Here is a 23,940-nt window from a genome sequence, read left to right on the forward strand (position 1 = left end):
CAAGCTTTGCTGGCTTTATACATTCACTGCTCTTTTTTAGCACCTTCAGGGACCTTAATCATGTAGCAGCATTTCCTCTTTAGCAAGTCCATTTGCAGAGTCACTCAGATTTGCAGGAACTGGGACGCTCTGAGAGCAACACAGATCATATCTGGGGAAGTTTTTTGTTTTGTTTTTAAAACACTGCTTTCTCCACACAGCTATTTCAAATGCTTTTACCTCCCAGGGTTTGCAACAGCTTTAGGGTATACCCAAAGGTTTTTGAGTGTTGAAAACCTGGTTATACTGAAATTTATTTCTCTGTAGAATTAATCTAAAATATGCTCTATTTATTGCACTCAGAACAGCAGTGCTTAAAACTAACAGCCCACACAAGAAGGGCTGCAGGTTGTTCAACATTAAATGTAGATCCTCATTTACATGTGTGAGAAAAAGTGGAATCCTTCATACACACCAGAGAAATTCTCTCACCATACCAGATGTGGGCATATCTGGTGTGCTATCCATCTAGACTGACCTGGTCAGGAGAGGCAGATTGGGTTTCACCACCAAGAGGATTACAGATTACTCCTTCACCCTAACAGCATCCCTTCTCTCTTCCCTGACCTTAGGCTAAATCCAGTGCTAAATGCTGCTGCATTTGATCAGCAAAAGACTGGGTATGTGTTCCCTGGTATTCAGACATTAATTAGTCCCTTCCATCCCAGAGTATGATTACAGAATGCAGACACAGAGAATGAAAGCTTCCAGCTGCCTGCTCCTGAGGTCTTGGTTTAACTACTGCTAGAGCTGGAGAGGTCATATCCAGCAGCACAAGAGAGTATTGATAACCAGTGTTTATTCTTTGCTACAGATGTCAGAATCGGGAAGTAGCATGTTGCCTCAACTGTGCCATGATGGTGTTGCTCAGAATGTTTTCTATTTGCAAGAGGGACATAACATAAACATTTCCCAGACACATCCTACACTTTTAGCTCTGGGGAGGTAGCAAAATACTCCTGTGAGCGCAAGTCAGTGAGAAAACTGCAAATTATGTTGACCAAAAAGCCACTACAGTGCTGTTTCTTCTAGTCCAAAATTGGTGTGAGCTATAACAGGAAAGAGACTGACTACAATTTCACTGAGGCTTGTCAGAACGGCAGTAGTGCCTCATCCACAGGCTGTGCTTACCCTGGAACACTGGGTCCCTAGGGTCCAGCAGAACTGGATACACCTCAGTAAATCTTTTTCAGATCTAACCCATGGAGTCATAGCATTAGTAACATGCTTATTACAACAAGCTTTGAACAAGTTTCCATATTTTTTTAAATACAGAGATTTACATGCAGTACAAAGGTCTCATGGCATTGTGAGGTTCAAATGCATACCTTACTTTCCTGGGCATTAACTCTCCTCTGCAAATTTACCAGCTCTTCCTAAATCTGCAGAAGGAGTCATATGACAACTTCAACTGAATGAGAAAAGACAAACCTGAAGTTCTTTAAAAGATAATACAATTTTTTTTCAGCACAGTCTCATCTCATTAGTACTATCCTGATAACTACATCTGCACTATTTATTTTTTCTTACAATGTTCTCTTAAGCCTCTTTTTGGTTATTTATGCATAAACACATGATCCAAGGTCATGGAACATCCAAAATGTTCCATTGCATTCCCTACCAGCTGAAAAGAATCATTACTGGTCTTATTGTTCCTGCCACAGACAAGGCTTACAGAAGTGGGTTTTTTGAAACCAGATTTCATATTGAAGACAGTCTGGAGTATCTCTTCTCATACAAAACATGCTGCATAAACTAGGAACAGTACATTTAAGGGTATTATCAGCCAATGGAAAATTGTTTGGGCTTCAGCAAAATTCCAGTGGTGGTACTTTACAGTACAAAATCTGAAATTGTTTTCAGCCTGCAAAACAGGCTGCAAAATAAAATGTACAATTTTCAGCAAGCAGTATTCTTCCCTACTGACAGAGGAAAGAAAAATAGCACTGTATGACTAAGACACCCAAAAATTCATGGTATTTACTTAGGAACCTCACTGTCATTATGCATACATTTTGTCTGCAGGGAGACAGAATCGGGGGAATTTTGATAGGAAAATAAGAGACAATGTCTTTATTCTGACTTTTGAAATCTCCTCTGGAAACATTGCAGGTCCCTTCAGGAATGGAAAATTTCTAATTTTTTCTTGTGGGAGAGCTCAGAAACAGCAGGATGGATCAGAAGCTGATATTAAATCTACTGAAGTTATAAATCAATTCCACACCAGAAACTTGATGGTACTTTGCCAAATAAGTAGGAGGCAGAAGCACCATGACTTACACTGTTCCAGGGTAAAAAGCTGCACACCATCCCTGGCAAGTGCCCCTTTTAATTAGACAGTCTTCTGTGAGATGAAGGCCCAAAGACTTAAATCACTCAAAATCTGCAGATTAACAGCGATTAACAGCAAGTCCCGCCAATTTTTAATTCCTGTAATAGATTCTTTAACTTCAGTGCAAAGCAAGAGCTCCCAGTAGCTTAGTGACACACACACACTTGCAAAAATGTTGCAGTCTATTACCTGCAGTCTATTACTTACCTCTAAGGAGGAAGAGGATGCCAGGGAGCTAAACCTACTTAAGATTCCTTGGGTAACTATACCATCTATACCATGTTACAAGCGCAAAGAGCAAACATAAAACCTAAGAAGTGTAAATGCTTGGGATTCAGGACCTAAACCTCCTTTATGTGAACAAAACACAGAATCCCCATCCAGCAGCTTGAGTGCAATTTCACTTTCTACTGAAATTTCCACACACCACCAAAGAGCTGAGGGGATTTTCTAGTGCTGTGCTTCAGGTGCAAAATACCTGAATAATACCATTAAAAGAAAAAGGTGGTATCCAATGTTGATCCAAACACTGACAGGCGCAGTTGATAGGCCAGGTGTTTTTCACCTTGAGGAAAGAATATCACCTTATGAATTTCCTGGGAAAGAAAAAAATCCCATCCTAGGGCAAATATATTTTATTGGCATAGGGGTTTATACTCCCTCAATGACAAATGACACAGTCCTCAACCTGCACTCCTGAGAGTCTCTGCAGAGAACAGCAGCCCTGAGCAGAGAATTCCACACACAGGTGACTCTTTTAGTGTGGTCTCATTGCCTCAGCTAAAGGGCTCTGAACATTTACATTAATATGTGTGATCATGCTGCATCATGTTTTCCTTGACAGCTCTAACATGCTACTTAATTTTTCATACTGCTGACAGCATCGCAAATGAAAACAGATTACATGAGCACAGAGATCATGGCAGTACAAGCTGTAGAATAAATGCACAACTAAGCTAGCTGCAATTTAACATATCACACCACAGACAGCATTTGTTAATGCCATTGTTTTTGTCCTCCATGACAACAAAAAGAGGGTAATAGACACAGCACCTTGCACTAATTAACTCCCTGCAATACATACTGATATGCTAAAATGTACTCCACAGGAAAATATGTATGCTGATTAGTTTTGAAAGGTCAGGTTACTAACATGTATTCAAAATTTGTCCCCAACTCAAACTGTTAGAGGATCAGCAACAAAGCAGTTCCCTACTTTTCTCTTTGCTACAAGAAAGTCAATGAACAAATAAAGACCTTTTGGCATAGCTTCAGTTCAGATTATTGTTTTGCCATTAAATCATTGGTCTAGTTTACTGCCTGAGTCATCACCTTCAGAATTTGCACTGGCCCAAACCTGAATCAGTCAGCCAATACATGACCAGTGATAAAATAGTAATTCAAGAGATTGTTTCTGCAATATTGGAGTTACATACATTAATAGCTCACTAACAATCTGTGCAGCCCAGTCTCTACAGCCTTAGTCAGTTATTGCAGGAAGGTAAGAACTTCACAAGTCAGACTGATACACATATATCTCTAGCAGAATTAAGCAAAACAAGTGAGACTTTGCAAAGGTTGTAAACAAGCACATAAGTGAAAAAAAATTAAAATTAAACACTACTCCAGCACTTGCTTCCATTTGTTGCAAGGTCTTTGAGCAGTTAGCCCATAACAACTCCCCAAAATAAATGTCTTCAGGAAAAAAGCAGCCAATTATACCAACCCCAGCTACAGCTGGATGCCATCAGGAATTCTTAAAAACTGCTAGGCAAACAAGAGCACTGCATGAAAGTATTACACAGCAATTAAACAGCAGAGTCTCTGGAAAAATACAACCTTTTAGTCTCAATCTTTCTTGCAAATTTTTTCCATATTGTTCTGCAGAGAGTTATCTGGTAATGTGATTATTATAGGCACAGAGACAAAGATAAAAAAAATAATTTTTATCCCCAGTTCATCCTAGCCAGAACTGGCAGTAAGTTCAGGAAATCAGAAGGCTACTCTTCATAATACAGTAAAGAAAAAACCAAAAAGTTTATTGCAATGATTTTCAGTTTGTGGCTTCAAGTCCTTGGAGGCTGTTAATGACAAACAAGAGCTGAAAACAAATAATCCTACTATCACATCATTTAATTCACAGCACCTTGGGCAGCAAGATACACAGATCAGAAGCATTAACAAGCACTGTTTCAGTAAATGCACATATGCAAGAGACAACCATACATCTGCACCCCTTCTAGCAATTTGAAATCCAGCATCCCACAGTGACACAAAATAAACCAATGGGTAACTAAAACTCATCCTATGACCTATAGCTTCATAAGGCTTCTGTGCCCCACAGCATTCTTCTGGTCTTTCATTACATTAGATAAGTTTTTTCAGCCATGCCTTACTGGAACTGAAAAGTATCATCTCTCTTTCCTCCCAAGCCTTGGCACTTTATACATGCTCTCACAAATATGCCAGAAAATAAGGACAGGTTCCCTTTGATTTCTTTCACCTGAAAAGACAGATGTAGGACTATGAGAGATGCAATGAGAGGCACATTATCCTTCCAACCATTTGTCAGTTCTAGTCAGTTTTGTATCTTTAGATTTGTTTATTATTGGTTTATTACAATTGAAATGATGAATCAATGTGGTGCATTGGTTTTACAGATATTAAGAGTTCAGGACCTGCACCAACAGGGCAATTCAACATGCTGAGAAAGGACAGTTTTCATTTCTATCTGAAAAGGCTTCCTCTTTTGCTGATAAAGTACATCCTCCCTTGCCCACTGTAACTGAAAGCACTTTCTCTCAAAGCCAGTTCATAAGTTGCTTTCCTTTCTTCCTTACACAGACCTAGAAAAAAATAAGAGTTTATTGATTTTTATAAAACACTACTACATATGAACACACATATGAAAATACTGCATTTCAAGCTTTATTGCACTCAGTCCCAAGAGTTTACCTGCCTTGCTGGGAAAGCTGCTTACAGCCTGTTAAGGGTCAAGACAGAAGATTATTTAATTAGGTGGCAGCCCTAACCCTGGGTTAACAGAGAGGGGAATGCTGACAAATTGCACCCAGCAAGGTTTGTGAGTCAGGAATGTTTATATGAAGAGTAGAGCAAGGCAAGACAAAAAAGGATATGCTCAGGACACCAAAGACACATGCTGTATTAAAAAATCCTCAAAACCTTGAGACAGTTAGAGCATCACAAACAGCACTTTCAAAGAAACATGCTAGAGCCCAGACACATAAGCAGCAGCCCAGAAACTGTTTTCCAGGCATTAGGTCAAGCACTGTGCAAGCCACATCACAATGGTTAACAACACTGAAGATCCCAAACAGATAAAGAGTTTACACATTTACCTATCTGTAGCTTAATCAGTTTCCACCTACATGGAGACAGATGTTTTTTACAGTGAGGGTGGTAAAATCCTGGAGTTGGTGGCCCAGAGGGGTGGTGGAAGGCCCATCCCTAGGAATATTCAGTCAAATTGGACCAGACCCTAAACAACCTGGTATAGCTGAAGATGTCCCTGCTTATGGTGGACATAGGTGGCCCCTCGGCTGGACTAAGTGGCCTCTAAAGGTCCCTTCCAATCCAAATGATTCCATGATGTGATGATCCTAGTTTGAATGGTTGCAATTATGCTGCAGCTGAGCTTTACTTCCAGCAAAAAATGATAAAGCAATGTCTGACTCCTACTCTAAAAAAAAAAAAATCACGTATCAGTATTTTCAAAAATATTAGTCAGAAATACAGGTACCATAATGCAAAGCATCAAATGTAAGTCATGGTTTTCTACAGACTCTTACCTACACAGTAACAAACACCACCTTTCGTTTTTAACTCCTTTTAGAAGTTAGATATAAAAGAAAAGCAACTTGGACACATTCAAACAAAAGAAGGGAATTAAAAGTGCACTAGTTCTTCTCTGTACTGCATCTAGAGGTTGAAAACTATTAGGAGTGACATAACTGCATCATGAGATTAAAAGTGTATTTTCCTAAGTTCTTGGCTTCTTGGAACTCAAAAAGGTAACAAATAAGGTATTATGTTCCTCATTTCTGTTTATTTTAATCTCATTACATTATTCAACAGAAATTCTAGCTTCCTTCAATTTAATTTAGTTGATTTTTTTACTCCAGATTTACATCTGCTAGATACAGCTGCAATGACAGAGATGCAAGGAGCAAGACTGTTTTACATCAGAATTCCTTTTCCTCTTAGAGATCCCAAGTTATTATTTTTTGTCTAGAGGCCAGTCAGTTTTAATGCTAGCTTTTAGTGAAATCTAGGAATATTTTATACCTAGACATCCTATTTATTAGGGTTTTTTTTCCCATAAAAGAAGAGACATCCTAACCATCCGTATCTGTTAATAAAAACAGGCAGGAAATTCCTTCCCTGGACCAGACCATTTTCTGATGTACAACCTCCTACTGGGGCCAGGCCCAGGTTCTTACCAGCCTGTTTTGCTGATTCGTTATTAACTCACATCTTACACTTATGTTTTAGTGCTTGTTTTGTTTTCTTCTGGTGCAAATCACCACCATTCAGTTTCACTCATCACCACCACCTTCACTTAGTTACTTTTGCCAGACTTTTCTGTGCCATCTCCCTGACCCACTCTTGGCTCTCCCTGCTGAAGCTTCCCCCTTGCTGCGTATCACTTTGGGAACAGAACATTCGTCAGTCATGAACAGTTTCTAAGAACTGCACATTTATTGTTCTGCTTTGCTTCAGTCTTCTAGAACAGAACAACTTTTGATCTATTCTTGAACTCCACAGTCACTCTTCATTTATGTAGGTCCCTGAGCAGACTTCCCTATGGGATTCCCATTCCTCTTAGCATTTGTGCATTTAATTTCAAGATTCCAGGTTTCTCCTTCTTCTGCACTCTAAAGGTAACCTTTGCTAATCTTAGATCAGCTCAGACTCCCACTAACAGGGCAACAGTAATGAGGCAGTTCCTCTTCCAGAAGGAGCTGAAGGGAGAGGATATTACCATTTTAGATTAGAAAGCTCATGCTCTCAGCTGTGGTCCTAAAAAATTAACCTGCAACAATCCAATCTTCCCTTCTCCTACGAATTAGCTCACCATTCACCTTGAACTTGACAGAATTAATTTGCATTTCCCTGGCAAAGTGTCTAGCTATTGAGAGCCAAGGAACAAATGCCTGAAAAACATCAACATGGCACTGAGTCCTCTCTTTGGCAGTATCAACACAACTGTACATAATTATTATTTTCTCATCACCACCTCATTTGTTACAGTGTTATGTGCTGTGTCATGGTGCTCCAAAATAAACCCATTTAGCAGAGAAAGGACAGAAAGGCAAAAACACCAAAGGAAATGTGGAACCACACCCTCTTTATTAACTATTTTATTTTACCCTTTACAGAGGTTTTTAAAGGTGTCATCTGGCCTATTTAAAACTTCACAATATATAGAGATCACTCCCTGAGGGTCAGCCTTAGTTATGCAAGCAGTTGCATTGCCCTAAATTTTGCCTCAGAGGGGTTACAGAGATTACATCCTTCATCTGAAATTGCATTCAGCTCCAGTAATTTTACTTTGTAGACTATGCAGGGTGCAAGGCTGGCATGAAACAAAGATACATGCATACACTTTTAAGAATTATCTCATCACTGCACAATTCCTTTAGTTTTGTATAATTAACTATTAACAGTACGGAAACAGCATAATCTAAAAATCTGTTAAATATCGGGGTTGGACTAGATGATCTCTAGAGGCCCCTTCCAACACTAAATACTCTCTGATTCTTTACCAAGCAGCTTCAAGCCTGGATAGTCTCTTGCAATACAACATTAAAAGCCTGAGGAAAATAACAGCCAGAACATAGGGAGAGCAGACACCTCTCAAAGGCATGCTTTCAAATGCCTCCTTGCACAGAGCTTCCTCCCTGCGTGGATTTTTTTTCCCCCTTTTGCAGAACACAGAAGAACACAGAAGTCACATGAGGAAGCTCAAGCAGCAAAGCTTATAAAAATACATACACACACACACACACATATATATATAATAATTATGCATATAATAATTATGTATGCATATATATAGGTTATAGCTGAAAGAGACCAGCCTAAGCCAAGGGTGTTTGGGAGAACAAGGACGACCAGCAGCTCTGGCAGTTTTCCTGAAGGAACCTTTCTTTGGGCAGAGGCCTGAAGGAGCAAAGATAACAACTGTTAGCACCAGTAGATGCAGCAGCAATAAACCTTGAGTTTATTAAGGTATTTTTGTGTATCTGCTGCACAGGTCAGGAAATCTGCATCCTTGGAATCCTTTTGAAGACTTTTCAAGCCAGTCACTGCAGCCTTACAGTCACATTTAGCCAGGCCCAGCACTGAAAATGGTCACACATTCATCTGTCAAATCATACAAGGGGACAAAAAAAAAAGTGCATGCCATCACCCTGATCAGTCCCGGTTTAGCAGCAAAAAAGAAAGGAAACATTTGTGTTTTGTAGTTAACATTTAACACAAAAGGCCTACTAAAAGGGACCTTCTGGCAGCCCCAAAAATCGCTTTTCCCCCACAGGTTCATGAGGGGCAGCTGAGGGAGCAGGGGCAGTTTAGCCCGGAGGAGGCTCAGGGGAACCTCACCGCTCCCTCCGAGTAACTGGAGAGCAGCCTCTTCTACCCTGAGAAAACGGCCTCAAACTGCGACAGGGGAGACTGGGATTAGACAGTAGGAAAAAGATTTTTTGAACTGGTCTGGTGGCCAGACATTGGAATGCACTGCCGACGGAAGTGGTGGAGTCACCAACCCTGGAGGTGTTTAAGAGGCGCCTGGACTTAGAGCTGGGTGATGTAGTTTAGTGGTTTTGAGGTTAGAGTAGAAGCAACGCCGAGCTGACGGCTGCACGTAATGATCTCAAAAATCACTTCCGCCCCTGACAGCCCCGCAGCCGCCCCACCGCCATTTCACGCTCCCCCCTCCCCCCCCCGCCGATGATGTCACGACCTCGCCCCGCCCCCCGGCGCAGCGGAGTACCCGGATGTGAGAGCCCCGCCCCCTCCGCCCCGCGCCAGCGCCGCTCGCGCCCCCTCCCTCCCTCGCTCGCTCGCTCCCTCGGTGCGCGGGTCAGCGGAGCCTTTGCCGCAGTGACGGGAGCGGGATCGGCGGCGGGATCGGCAGCGGACTGGGACTGGCAACGGCGGCGGCGACGCCGGACAACGCACAGCGAGGCCGGGGTCGGCGGATTCATCTGCGGGGGAGACGCCTGACGCCCACCCGCCGCCATGGTGAGGACCCTCCCTCGCTTCCCCTCCCTAGCTCTTCCCCCCTCCCCGCTCCCGCCCCGCTGGAATATTCCAGACCGGGCCGTGTCCCCCACCCCCGCGGCCCCACCACCGCTCCGCCTCGGCGCTGCCCTGCCCCTGACCCGGCTCCTCCCGCCCCCGGGCCGTCCACGTCCTCCCGCGGGCGAGCTCCTCTTTGGGCTTCCTTCCCGGCTCTCCCCGGCGGCGGGCGCATCCCCCGCTCTCCTCCGCCGCCCACGGAACCCCGCTGGCTCTCCGCCTCCTCCCTCCACCGCCTTGGCAGCGCTTGTCGGGCTCGGCCCTTCCCTTCGCCAGCGCTCTCTCACCTCACCCCCGCCCGACCCTCCCCGCGGTCCGGGGATTCGCGTCGCCCGTGCTGCGCCTCGTCTGCTCCACGGAGGCACCATCGGCCCCCGGAGCCTTTTCCGAACGAAACCCCGGCGATTTCGGCGGCGCTGCCGTGCGGGGGTTGTTTCGCAGCTCCGCGGGGTTCTCCCCCCGCCCCCGGTGCAGCAGCAGTAGCGCTGTGCTGTTCGTATGCGGACCGGAAAGCTGTAATGCACGTAGCCCGGTGGACGGGATAATGTGCGCTGTGCCCGGGCTGGGGCGGAAAGCCGACGCTTCACACGGGATGGGTGCTCGGGGTCTGAGGCTGCGGGAGTGCCCCGTGGCCAGGTGTGTGTGTGTGTGTGTGTGCGAGAGTCGCTCTGTTTTTTCAGTCATGACGGGTTTAAATTTCCTTTTTTCTGCCGGAAAATTAACCTGGAGATACAGTATGGAGTCCTGTAGTATTTTACGTCGACACTAGGGGTGTCTCCTGCTTTTCACCGCTGCCAAGAAATCAACGCCCTGTTTTTTAATAAACATTTCTTTTAGCCTAAATTATCCAGTGGCCTGGCTGCGGGAAGACTTGGCAATATTTTGGTTTTACCGCTGGAGAAATACAAGTAGTTTAAATTTTTTTGTTGTTGTTTTTAACCCTTTCAGAGCGAGGCCAGCTGGTTATCACATTGCACATTAGACCTCACAGGGCCTGGAAGTTAAAAATGGGTTTCCTTTTGTTTTTAAGCAGGCATTGCAGTCTTTCCTTTAAAAAATAAAGTTGTGGCAGAAACTAATGTGCCATGCTCAGACTGGTTTTGTGTGTACACTTTAATAGATGTACATTTGGAGAAGTGCTTTGAAGTGTATAAAGCTTTGGTTTCGGCTGGGAGCACATCAAGGCTGGGGTGGGAAAGAAAAGTTCATATTTTGAGAAAAAGGTATTAATGAATTTGAGGCTTAAAGAAATTATTATCACTTATGCCATGGTTGCAGTACTGGTAATTACTTTTAACGTATAGATCATCATGAACAGTGATCATTTTCCACACAACAGTTGTGCTCATCTTGCCAGTAGTTGGATCTTCCGTGAAAATTTTGTTCTCAGAGACCTGCCAGATGTAATAGACTAACATATATGCATATATAACAGAAATATTATTGAACTATGATGCCCATGTGCGCGTCAGTGACCTTTAACGAACTTAACTTTCATGTATTATTACCTTTGATTATTTTTTTATTCATTTTGTTGTAATTAAAGCTTTCCTATGATCTTTTGATGGTGTAATCGTGTTGATCATTAGTTCATTGCTTCCTGAATAGTGTTTGTGTATGATGCATTGCAATGTGGAAATGCATATACTGGGGAAAAAAGGTATTATGAATGTTATCTCTGCCAGTAAAGGTGCTTGTTTTCTCAAGTAAGCACAGCACTACTGTAGCTATATCACTACACTGGTACCATCTGATCTTAGACGCCTTTCAGTCTGAAAATCAATATAAAACTATACATTAACAACAAAAAAAAAACAAAAAAACCAAACACACCCAGCATTTAATTTAGGTTGCTTTTTTTTTTGTCATTAATCAGGGGATGTTATCATTGAAAGAGTTCAGTTTTAATGGAGTACATCTTGTTTCAACCCTTATGATATTAGAGAAATTCCTTTTTCACAGTCTAGAACAAGTATTTTTTAAGTTCTTGCAGAATGAGAGAGCTGACAGTAATGGTGAAAAAAGAGGTGAATGTATTGTTGTGTTTGTAGTAGGTAGCTTAAGATAAAACAAAAACATCTAGTGAGTCAAAGAATGTTCTTCTGGATGTTTAGGTGTAGCCAGTTCTAAAATAATCTGTCAGAGCATATGATGACGGGTCCATTACATAATGCTGGAAGTAATGTTGATAAGCTATTTTTGTCAGAGTTGACTTAGCAAGTTTTTCCTATGAGTAGTGTTTTCTAGGAAAAAGTAAACAGCACAGATAAAGGTATTGAATGATCTTAGTTTTAGATAAATTCTGTCTTCTCGGGATGGTCTGTGTTCTGGTTCATATCCAGTTCTTCATAGATGTAGTACAGAAGCCCCAGAATTCTACAGAAATCACCCAAAACATATTATATCATGCATCCATCTTAACTAGTCTCTTATTCAGTTGTTTTGACTCACTTCACTTGAATACTAGTGCCTCTGGTGCATTTTCTCCAGCTGGAAGTGATCTAACACTGGTTCTAAATTACTGGAGTAAAGAACCTCTTAAACAGTTCTTCTTTTTTTGCAATAAAACAAAAAAACAACCCCAGAAGACCATCTTAAACAATTCTTTACTATTTAGCAGGGAGGTGTTACATGCTTTTGGTTATTAGCTGAACAAAAAGCTAGTTTTTCCTAAACAGGAAGATAAGAGCCTGTTGGTGGAGAGGGAAGAAGACTTTTTAAAAAAGTAATTATATTTTTTCACTATTCCTGTGGTAGAATTAGAATTCTGTTTTTGTATGGTTTAACTATTAATTTAACAATAGGGAGAATGACAGTTGAGTAGTTGAAGGAAAAATAGTTTGTGGTGGGCATACCTCAGAAGCTTCAGTATATTCATCACCTAAGGTATCTGGCTTAGCAGGTGAAAGGAAAATTTTAAGGGAGTGGATTAATAACACCTACATTGTGGGGTTTGTTCATATCTTAAAGTAGATGGGATTATCTTCTGTCTATCAGTGCCAGAAAAAGAGAATTCAGTAATTCTGGTATTTCTGAGGAAACGAGGTGAGGCAGAAGTGCACATTTTTATGCCAAACCATTTCTCTTTTTCTGCTTCTACCTCCTCGCAGAATGGGTCAGGTTGGATGGAAGGTGCCACAGTGGGTCACCTGGTTCAGCCTCCCTGCTCAAGCAGGGTCGTCCTGGAGCGTGTTGCGCAGGATTGTGCCCAGATGGTTCTGAAATATCTCCAGGGACGGAGACTCTGGGTAATCTGTTCCAGTGCAGGGTTGCTACACAGTAAAAAATTTGTCCTTGTTTTCGGGTGAAACTTCTGTGCATCAGCTTCTGCCTACTGCTTGGCACTACCACGCAGAGCCTGGTCATCCTTCTGGAACCCTCCCTTCAGATACTGGTACACATTGATTAGGTCCTGGCTCTCTCAGCCTTTTCTTCTAAAGAGATAGTCCAGCCCCGTAATCTGGGTGCTGAATTGGTGCTTACCTGGCAGTATTACAGAAGAAATAGCTTTTTTTAATTGTAGGTGTGCTTAATAGTGTTCTTCTACTGAATTCATAAATTAGTCTTGCATAAGATTTTTCAGCATTGCTATGATTTTTATTTTCTAGTTTGAAGAAATGTTTTGCTTTACCTCCCTCTTTTTGCTGCCTGTATTTAGATGTGTTTCACTACACATCTAAAAATCTGTATCCTCTCAAAACATTTTAAATCTGAATGGTAGTTGAGCATAAAGTTCTTTAGGTTGGATTCAGTGATCTCAGAGGTCTTTTCCAACCTAACTGATTCCGTGATTCTAAAGACTTTGGTTTAACTATATGAAATGATTGATGATGAAAAATTTTCATGGAAAAACATTTTTTTGTTATGTGAGCTAATATGTGACTTCTTGAAAGCAGTGTGCTCTCGATTTCCTTGCCCCTCCTCTTCCTTGCCACACCTGTTTTCCCTTCTCTGTGTAATATAATTTGTCAAGTTGTAATTGGGAGAAAAAATAGTAAAAAATTAGAACAATTCTTTGTTCATTGGCAGCCAATTCATACAGTGGCACATTTTCCAGTTTTCTATTGTGTTCTTCTGGACTGTATGTTTTCCTGACCTTGTTTGTTCCTATGTGTTCCTTACAAAAGGATCATGGGGGTAAAGGGGACTGGCTGTTTCCATACTTTCTACATGTTATTTCTTGGCAATAATCAGCAGAAACAGAGAAGGTGCTACTGTGTGATGTCCTTGTCATGATCCAAGTCTTCTGCTGCTGGAGGAGTGAGCACTGCGAGGATGGGGAAGTAAATTGAGGTGGTGGGGAAGGAATGATGACAGGAATATGTTGGCATCAAAAGAGGAGTAAAAAGTGCTTGTGCTTAAAGGTTACGCAGCTGGAACCTCTGAGCAGGATACCATTAGAAAATAAGCATCTTGTTTCACTCGCTGGCCTGTGTTAATTAAAATATAGAAAAGTTGGAACTCCTGAAACAGTTGGAATTTTATTGGCTGATATGATTATATCAATTACTTAAATATGTTCTTTCTTTCCCAAAGACTTGAGTTTAAGAATTTAACTTGCTGTGTTCTTGTGAAGCTGGTAAATATTGCCCTTGTTCTGCAAATGGAAAAGGTCGAGGTCATGGCAGGGTAATAAACTTATCCTTGGTCCTTGTTATTTTTTAGAAGTTAACATTAGTATGTGGTACTGGCAATGTGTGTTTGTAGCTTTGAAAAGAAATGCGTTTAAATAAAATTAACTGTTACAAATTTAGGGGTCTTGCGGTTTGGAGTTAAAATGCAGCCGCTAGAAAATGTGCTGTGCATTGTCAGTTTGGCTTAGGGCGTGTGATGGTGTTCAGTAGTTACTGGCTGCCTTCTTCCAGCACCTATGTAACAGAATTTTCGCTGCTTAAAGTGACTGCTTTTAGAGATTAGAGCTGGAGATAGGCCTTTAATATCTTGCAAAAGCTACTCTGTTTCTTAGTTGTCAGCGGCCTCAAGTAATCTTGACACCAGCAGTGTCAGAAAGATCAGCTACAGAGATTGCCTTGATGTGCTGAACAAAGTGGGAAAGTCTTGGACATGCACCAACATCTTTTAATCTGTAATAGATAAATCTTTTGATATACCAGTTCAGGTTTTCTGGGAGAGTCCAGGACTAGAAGCAGTATGTTCTGCTTGGTGTAGAATTTGTGCATACAATTTGTGCATGCAATGCAATGATGTAGCTAGATTTTTTTGGTCACTGGATGAAATAATGTATTTAGTAATATTGAGATGATTTTAACGAGGGCTTAGCTTAAATTATGTCTTGTCTTTCTATTCAGGTCTTCTATATATAATTTGAGTGGCAGAAGTCTGTGGAGAGTTGGTTTTTTTTAAAATTTCAGGTGTGTCTAAGAATAAAATCCCCATCTTTCAAGTGAAGTAATTTCTGGAGCATCATTTCTTCTTAATTTTGACATTTTGTGTAGCTTGCAAATTTTAATTTGATAGCTATACTTTATTAGGCTTTTCCCATATAGACAGTGTTTTATATGTTGCTACAAGCACTTTAACTGTTTGGGCAAAACTGTGTTGATGATACAAAATAAGCTGGAGACTATATCTGACTCGCTTGTAACTTGACAGTCATTTGGCCCTGCTGTTGATACTCCCTTCCACAATTAAGGAAGAAATCTAGTAATATAAATAATCCTTAACTGCATTAAAGAAGTCTTGGAAACCAGTTAAATGTGTTGGATTAAAGGCAGCATTTCTTATGAACTGCCAATAAAAATCTTGGCTTTTGAGCTGTAAATAGGTTGTGTCAATGAATATTTGTGAAGTCTGTGTTGATGAAGATTTTTAAGCAAACTTAAGGCGCAGAACTGGAGCTTGAGTCAGCTTAAAGTTACAATAGTTCCCTACTTAGGTAAGGTAGGAATTTAAGAAATGTAGTAAGATGTTTACGGAAGCAATTCAGTCAGAATTTGGGAGGGGCAGGAGAGTAAGGAATGGGACAACAGATAGGAAGCCCAGAAATGAAGCCCAGGGTTGATATGTTCTGGAAAGAAACCAAGCTACTGGAAAAGTGGATTCAGCTGTTGATTCCCACTAGACTACAATCCTAGTATCGTCTTTAAATGCTATGGAACTTTTTCTTCCTCTGATGTATTTGTGACAAATATAGAGATTTTTTTACCCCTTATTTTCATCAGCTGGAAACTACAGGACTCTCTTTCTACCTCTTCTCTGTTGTTACCCTGTGAGTATCTCCTCTGTATGCATTTATCAGATGCTTTGAGGTTTTTTTGTAGTAAGTGGTAAAGGACAAAACCAACTGTTGTTTCACTGCTGACTGTGTAGGTTCTGAATAGCATCACTGAAGTTGAAAAAAGTCACTGGAATTTCCTCTGCTGAATGACACTATGGCTAGCAGAGAGGACTTTAAAAGGAGTTGTTTGGTTTGGTTTGTTGTTGGGTTTCTTTTTCAATAAACTCCATGGCTGTGCTTCAGGCCTGAGTTTGTGAAGGAGAACTCATGTACTTTAAAGTAGGCATGATGACTGAACAGTTTTCAGTCTTGTGTATATAAGATGTTCCCTTGGGAAGTTTAATTTAGTATTGAGCCACTGCTGACAGGCTTAGCACTGTGGTACTTGAGCAGTCATGGGTCAGTTTTGTTGATAATGCTGAAGTGAGACTTCACAGATTTTTTTTTTTTTAGATTAAAGCTTGATTGCATGTAGATCTGCTAGCAAGTCTAGAAAAAATCTGTGATAAATAGGAGAACTTCTAAGCAGCAGTAATAAAAATGTGAGATGAATAAATAGACTTGATTTTTATATTTGACTAAAGTAGACTATCTTGGCACTCTTAATAACTTTTCTTCTCAGAGGTATAAAGTAAAATACCTGTTTGCCATTTAAGAAATTTTTCCAGTGATTCTTATAAAAGCAGTGTTAGTTTTCCTAAAATATTTTATTCAAAATACTGCTTATTTTATTAATAAGATTAAGGCATTTGCAGTAAGTACCACTGGTGTTAGGGTTTTTTTGTTGTTGTTTGTTTGTTTTCAGACAATGCATTGAAAAATCAGATAAACGTAATTTGTAAAATATGAGCGGTTAGTAAGTTTGAATCTTGTGTACTCTTGAATGTTATAGTGCAGTTCCAGTGTTGGTGCAGCTGAGTTTTGCTAAAGGTCACTTCTGAAAAATTCTCTTTTGAGAGGCCTTGAAAAATGGGGTGGTGAGTTAAAAGGTGGCCAGATGCCCTTTTGTGGTGAGAAAACAAGTAATGTGAGTAAAGGGGTCTAAAAAGGAGCAGAATGAGAAGATGGTGGGTTTAGATGTAGGCATTTTTATATAATGAGGTAGTAATAGTGTACTTCTCTATAGCAGGGGGGAGAACAACTAAAGATTCCAGAAAAATTGGTTTTAAAGACAGGATGGGTTTTACTAGTAGTTTTATCTACTTTCTCAGAGATAATGTGTAGCATCTGTGCAGTGCTTTAAGTGTTGTGTCAAGTCAAACCTTGTTATCCAGTGTTTAACAAAGAGCTGCTAAAACACTTTGCTTAAAATTAAAGTGTTCTTTGATTTGCAGTTTGTATTACAGACTAGTATGCAAATGTATATGCATTATATACTGTCTTTAATGCTTGCAAACTGCAAATTATTGAAAGTGTGGCACATAAAGAGATAACATGGTGAATAGCAGGAAAACGGTGGCCTGTGGTTCTGTGGACAGGTTGTGATTGCACGCACAATTGTGTCAGTCCTTGCATGGCGCCATGGACTGGATTCTTGGTTGTGAGCAACTGGTAATTATTACTGGAAGTCCCTGGGGCTCTGCAGGGGTGCATCTACTGGACTTCTTTTGGAACCTGTAGACCCTATAAATACAGTAATTTTTCTAATGCTGCTTTGTGTGTACTCTTATGCTTGTTTTTACGTACATTTACAACTTTATGTACATTTACCACTTAAGAAAATTTATGGCTCTTCAGGACAGCTGTTTATGGTTGTATTGTCAATTACAGCAATTAATAAGCTTTGAGTTCTGTCAAGATTAAGCAATCTTTAGCAAGTGCTGTGAATCTTTAGTTTGGATATCTTAGAACTATTCTGGTAATGAGATTTTGGATAATTCTCAAACATTTGACACGAATGTTTATAAGCTACTGAAATTGGTTTGGACTTCTAATTTAATCCTTTGAGTACCCTATTACTAGCTTGTGGAAAAGTGATACTCAATATTTGCATACCTGTATGTAAGAAATAAGCCAGCTCCTGTCCTGAAGAACTTAACCTAAAATATTCTTCTAAATAGCATTTAAATATTACTTAATATAACAAACTCCTGAATGGACATCACCTCAGTGTTATGATTAAAAATAGTACTTTCTCTATGACACATGTCATAAAAATAAGACTTGTTTGAAGGTTTCAAATACTCCATAGCAGGGAAAACCTTAATTGAACACATTTATGTTGTTGGTTTGTTGTGGTTTTTTGTTTGTTTGTTTGGATTTTTGTTTTGTGTTTTATTATGCTTTATTTTGCTTTCATTTTCTTGGGAAATCTGTGATAATTGAAAGACTTTGGAAATTTATAATGCATCTTCAGAACACCAATTTCTAATTTGTGGAAAATTCTTAAGTGCTGGAAATTAAGTATTCATTTTAGAATGGAAGCTGGTAATGCCAAAAAGACCTGTGTAATGTTTTGTTAATTTCTTGATAATTATAGTGGATTTCATCCCTCTGTTTTGGATCATAGTGTTGGTAGGGCCTGTTTTCAAACCATATTATTCATTTTTATTCTTTGTGAATCCTTGAATAGCATATACTAAACCAAAACTTGTTAAAATGTCTCCTTTTATTAGCTGACAGCTGCAAGTTCTGATAAAGTTATTTTCCTTTAATGAAAAAGCAAAAGACAAAACTAGATTAGTGCTAACAGGTTGAGAATACAAACAGTCTTTATATTTCAGGTTCTGTTTCTATGCAACAATTCCTCTTCAGCACAACCTGCTTCTTCCTTTGATTTGCACATCTTGCTCAGTTCTGCATCTTTGCCTCCTTGATTGTTTTTTGTTCATGTCAGTTTGTGAAATAAAATCCTGTTTTTGAACTGTCTTTTCTGTTTTGAGGTATGTGTCATTTTCACAATTCTTCACAATGTTCTTCAGCCTCTTTTGTGATGGAGCCTGAATGACATTTGGTCTGCTTTGTGATCTTTCTTTCAATCATCCTGTTTCCTCTTTCTCTCTTCTTCTTGGGCAGCCGTTGGGCAGTAAGACGTTTATCTCCTTTCAAACTTAGATTTCCCTTTCTGATTTCCTAAGCGGTATTGAACTGTTTATAAGTTTCTCACATGGGAAGAAAGGCTGGTGACAGCATCTACTTGTGCAGCCTGTTTCTGTGCAGTGCTGGATGCTGACTTTCCTGACTCTGTTCTAACCCCTTGTGGTAGAGCCTTGTGAATTACTGATGCTTTCTGGATTGGTACTTACACTTCCCTGCTCAAGGGCGTTTGTTAAAACTGGCACTAAACTGTTGTATGCAGTAGAGCTGCATCATCTTGTTGTTTTGCTTCAGGCCTTTTCAGATTAATTTATAATACCTGTGCAACTGTTCCTAAAGCCTTTCCCTTTGCAGTTAACACATGACTGAATACACTGTTGAAATCTAAAAACTTAGGAAAATCAATTGGTAGAGAAAGATGCGCAAGTCATGTTGTTCTTGACTGTTTCTAACCTCACTGTTCTGTGAATAGGGAATTATGTTGAACTGCAGTAGAGTCTTTTACACTAAGTAGCATAATACTGTTATATGATGCAGTATAATCTGTTAATGTATCTTTGCTATTTTCTTTGCCCTTTATAAATACCCCTTGCAGTGAATCTACTGTCTAAACTCTCTTAAAAAAAGAAGGCCACCTAAACTTATTTTCTAACTAATAGTGATCTTCCATGCTTTCCTTGCTCAAGTTTGTTAACAGTTTGTGGCAAGGAACCTTTGCTAGCTCCATGAGGAAGAAATGCATTAATTATATGACATTAATGAATATATACAACTAGTTACAGTATTATATATTAACAAATACAGTAATTTGTATGTTCATCACTTGATGTCAGAGGGCAACATGCTATATTTCATTTCTAGCTAAATTCTTATTTTTCATATTTGTCTCAGCCTAATCAGGCACAAGGATCTGTAGCCATTTCTTGCAGAAATTAGGGAGGAGGTTTTTTTCTTTCTTTGCTTGGGGTTCTGTGACTGCTGTAGCTCCTTTTCTGCTTTTTGGAAAAAATCTTCTGCAAAGAGAAGTGTTCTTGCTCCTTTCTAATGCTCGTTGCATTGCTGAAGTGTAGTAGTATGAAACTGATCTAATGGTTATTGGGTTTTTTCCTGCCTGTAGAGTTCAGGCTTTTGCAGTTAAATGTCTTCTTTGTACAAGCCAATCCAGAGGTTCAGAAACTTCAGCAGACTGAGCCATCCTTTAATTTACTCATTTCTTGTATTTGGAGTATCACAACTCATACTTTTAAGAGGTAACTTCTCATTCTGTAAATATTGATAGCCTTTGGGTTTTTGAAGGTTACTCAAAAAGCAGTTTCAATTTGCAAGCAAGTCCTGTACCTTAAGTGACTCTGATTTCTACAATCTACTAGACATGGTTGAAAAACAATGCAGAGAAAAGAAAGCCTGTATTTCACACTCCTCATCATTCCAGCAGCAAGAGTGCTTGACTTGGAAGTATTACAGAGTCTATGTCTTTGACTGTTAATTTTGGAGGGATATTGAAATACCAGTTAACTTGGTAGTGTTTTTACAGGGATTAGTCTGTAGAGCTACTTGCTGAAGCACCCTAGTTTGGTTTTTCTCATTTTGTAATCGCTGGAAATGCTGAGAATTAAATTGGCCTTATTAAAAACAGCCTCATGAGAATATAGATAGAAAATTATATTTCAATTATGGCTTTAGGTCAAGTTAATATCTTCTTGTAAAGTAATTGTTCTGTACCTATTTATATGTAGGTCAGCCAGTGATGAGGTCGATACTGCTTTGTGTTGGAGTGGAAATTTGGAGCCTTCTCTGTTTTCTAGGGAAAATTTGTTTTATCTTTAAATTGTTGTGGAGCAGGAGAGAAGCTGAAAGAGCTTTAATTACCTACTAAGTATTTTACCTTCAAAAAACGAGTGTTTTGACTCTTCTGGGTAGTTCTGTCTTTTCTTCATTTGAGAGAGTGTGATATGCTAAATAACAGCTTGAGTATAATCTTAATTTCTGGTGAAAACTGTGGGACTCTGTAGTTCCTCCAGGTTCTTGGTGATGCTTTTGTGTTTTGGCCTAAGGTTTTGAATGAAGTTTTGTTCCTTTGTTCCTGTGTTTGTTTTCCAAATTTGAAGTCGTTCTGTCACATGACGCAATTTACTCTTTGCAGTTGCTTTGATTTTCTGTGTTCATATTCACCAACAAAGGGGAAAAAAGTCCTTCCTACTAATGAAGCTATTAAATTGGTGATTGTAAGTGTCTGATATCCAGTTTATATCCATCATTGTCCCAAAAAACAAGATCAGTTGTGATATGCTTTGTTTTTTTTGTTTCTCTTTAATATCTTGTTAAATGTAAGTTAATGTAATTTCTTTGTTAAGATCTTGGCTCTTAACTCTGAAAATCCCAGGACACATCAGTCACTTGATAAAGTCTTCAGTCCCATTTTATGTTTTCTCCCATACTCTTTAGAGAAGCTTTTGCACTGTATGCTTCCAAAGCTGCGTTCTTTGAAATGCTCTCTGAAGCTCTGCTTTTGTTATGCATAAAGATTTGTGGTTTGTTTCAGGTTGGGGAGGGCGGCTGTTTGTGACTTGTCATTGGTGTGTCTGTTCTTTTGCAGTCGTTTGCATTTTCTACCTTGTTTTGTACTTGGATCACAAACGTTCTGCACGGTGTGGTCTTGGTTTAATTTTGACTGGTGTGGGGTTAGTCCATGTAACAGCACATGGGGCCATGGGGTGGATTGATTGAGAAACTAACTTTACTGCGAGTGTCTTTAAAGCCCGAAGGGACCAGTTGCCATGGTCTGCTCATTAGCTAAGGGAATTGAATAAACTTCACTTTGTGTTGTAACATAGAAAGAAGTTTTGTAGGTGAAACCAGTATATTAACCTTAGTGGAACCAATAAATTACTATCTTGTAAATTTTTCTCTGACTCCTTCAGAAGCAGTGGAGGAGCAAACTGTTAATCCCAAGACCTTCCTATTTCCCAGCACTGCAAATTTTTCCTTATATAGTCCTTTTGTTGTATTTTTGTCAAGGTTTAATCAACCTTTTTAAATATTCAGAGTGAGCAGTTATTTCTCACACCATTGTGAACTCTTAATTGCATCAGAACTTCATTTAGTGGTGGCAGAATTTTATTCTTTCCCTACTAAAGGTTGTGTTGCTTCTGAATCCTTCTGGGAAACTCCTTTCCTTGGCTTTTTGAAAGTTCATTATTCATTTATGCACTTAAAATTGCAAGGTTCTGAGAATTTTTCAGAGTGATGCAAGCTTAAGAAATGTGAGCTTTGAAGTGATTGGATAAGCAGATTGGGTTGTTGCTGCTAAAGAGTAGCAGCTGGGAACTGCCAAAAATGAAATTGTGAAATGTACCTTAGCTCATAAAGGTAACATTTTTGTTCCTGTCACTGTTTTCTCTCAAGTTTTATTTACAGATTGCAATGTTTTTACAAGTTTTTACAGTGAGAGCTCTTACTGTTTTCTCTGGTTTCTCATACATGTGAGGTTTTGCTTTTCTCCTTCAAATAACAAGATTAATTTGTTAGTTTTCCAAATGTGGCACAATCTATTCTCTGCCTTACCTAGTTTTAAAAACTCACTATATTTATTTCTAGCACTTTTTATTATCTATCTGACATACTGCAAGCTCTATTATGGAGATCATAACATGGAACAGAAAATGTGAGTAGTCTCACATATTATAGATGGGACAATTGAGTTAAGTTTATAGTAATCTAGTTATCCTTTAGGTTTTTATTATGTCTACATCAGAGTTGGTGAGATGATTTGGGGGAATGCATACATACCTAGTAAATTATATTATCAGTCTGTGCTCTGACCTCATGGCTTCTTTTGTCCTCCAAATTCGGGAAAAGGACTTTGCAGTAAAACTGGTTTTATCTTTGGTCATTCTTTCTTATTAAGCAGTTTAGCAAACTGCTCTTTGTTGTTTCTGCTGGGTCTGTATGTCTCATTCTGTCTTGGGTTACTTTTTTTTCTGGGAGACACTGCAGGTGAGTAATTAGTGTTTGCGTCTGCATGTAGAGATCTATGATTAAACCAACTACTTAATCATACCTTCAAGATCATGTAAGTCTAGATTTTTGCTGGAAGCTGAGCAAGTGTAATGGAGTTCAGATAGGGAATGCTATGGGATTGATGTATACGAATATATATCATATAATCCCTGCTCTAAGTGTACAGACTTCATAATTGCTTTTCAGTCCTGAACACTTGAAATTCAAAACATGAAAATTTTAAAAAGTGGTTTTATCGTATTTGAGTAGATGCACTTTTTATTGTTATGTTTCTCTTAAAAAAGCCAAATGGTGTATTGAAGGCTGAATCCTCTTATAAATTACACTCTTGATTCCTTTTTCTCTCTGGTAGAGGCTTTGGCAACAGGAGCCATCACTATTATAAATTACACTCTTGATTCCTTTTTCTCTCTGGTAGAGGCTTTGGCAGATTTGGTTTTGCTTATGTTGGTTTTGCTTTGTGCTTCATTGGTTTAGGGCTTCCCTATGATATCCTAGAATAGTTACTTGACTGTGATGGCCTTAAGCCATTAATATCTCACATTGGAGGAGACCCGTGGACAGTGAAGGATTTAAATAAAGCGTAGCAGAAGTCACTGGCCAACTGCCAGCCAGGGGACAAGTGGCTTCCCTTAAAATGACTGATGAAGCTTGAACAGAGACATGACTGGATTAGGTGGTGACTAAGGAGTAAACTGTGGGCTTTTCCTAAGACTTGGACAGTCTTTCTTGCCTCCTATGTCCAGAAAGGTGATGTGGTAGAACCTGATGTACATGCAAGAGAGGAGAGTCTTCTAAGGAATCACCACTTAAAATAAGTTGGTGGTGTTTTGTTTTTGTTTGGTTTTTTGTTTATTTTTAAAATAAGATTTTCTTTTTTTTATTGTGGCAAAGGGAATTATAACACTCGACATACTTGAAAGAAGCAATGCCAGAATGCTGTAACAGCTTT

At 39.5% G+C, this 23,940-nt stretch overlaps 1 protein-coding gene across 2 annotated transcripts in view; it reads left to right on the forward strand.

Annotated features, from left to right (window-relative positions):
• The first annotated feature begins 9,380 nt into the window (after window positions 1–9,380).
• The window catches only part of PPP3R1 (protein phosphatase 3 regulatory subunit B, alpha), a 38,935-nt gene continuing 24,375 nt past the window's right edge, over window positions 9,381–23,940 (forward strand). The window contains exon 1 of one of the 2 annotated variants that reach the window (XM_041477131.1): window positions 9,381–9,637. In XM_041477131.1, the coding sequence (XP_041333065.1) occupies window positions 9,635–9,637 (3 nt within the window). In that variant the 5' untranslated portion in view covers window positions 9,381–9,634. Of the gene's footprint in view, window positions 9,638–10,200; window positions 10,331–23,940 lie in introns of those variants that run through there. The other variant, XM_041477132.1, reaches the window with a different exon arrangement.

The sequence above is a fragment of the Pyrgilauda ruficollis genome, unplaced genomic scaffold (genome assembly GCF_017590135.1).
Source record: "Pyrgilauda ruficollis isolate IOZ18807 unplaced genomic scaffold, ASM1759013v1 scaffold4, whole genome shotgun sequence".
NCBI lineage: Eukaryota > Metazoa > Chordata > Aves > Passeriformes > Passeridae > Pyrgilauda > Pyrgilauda ruficollis.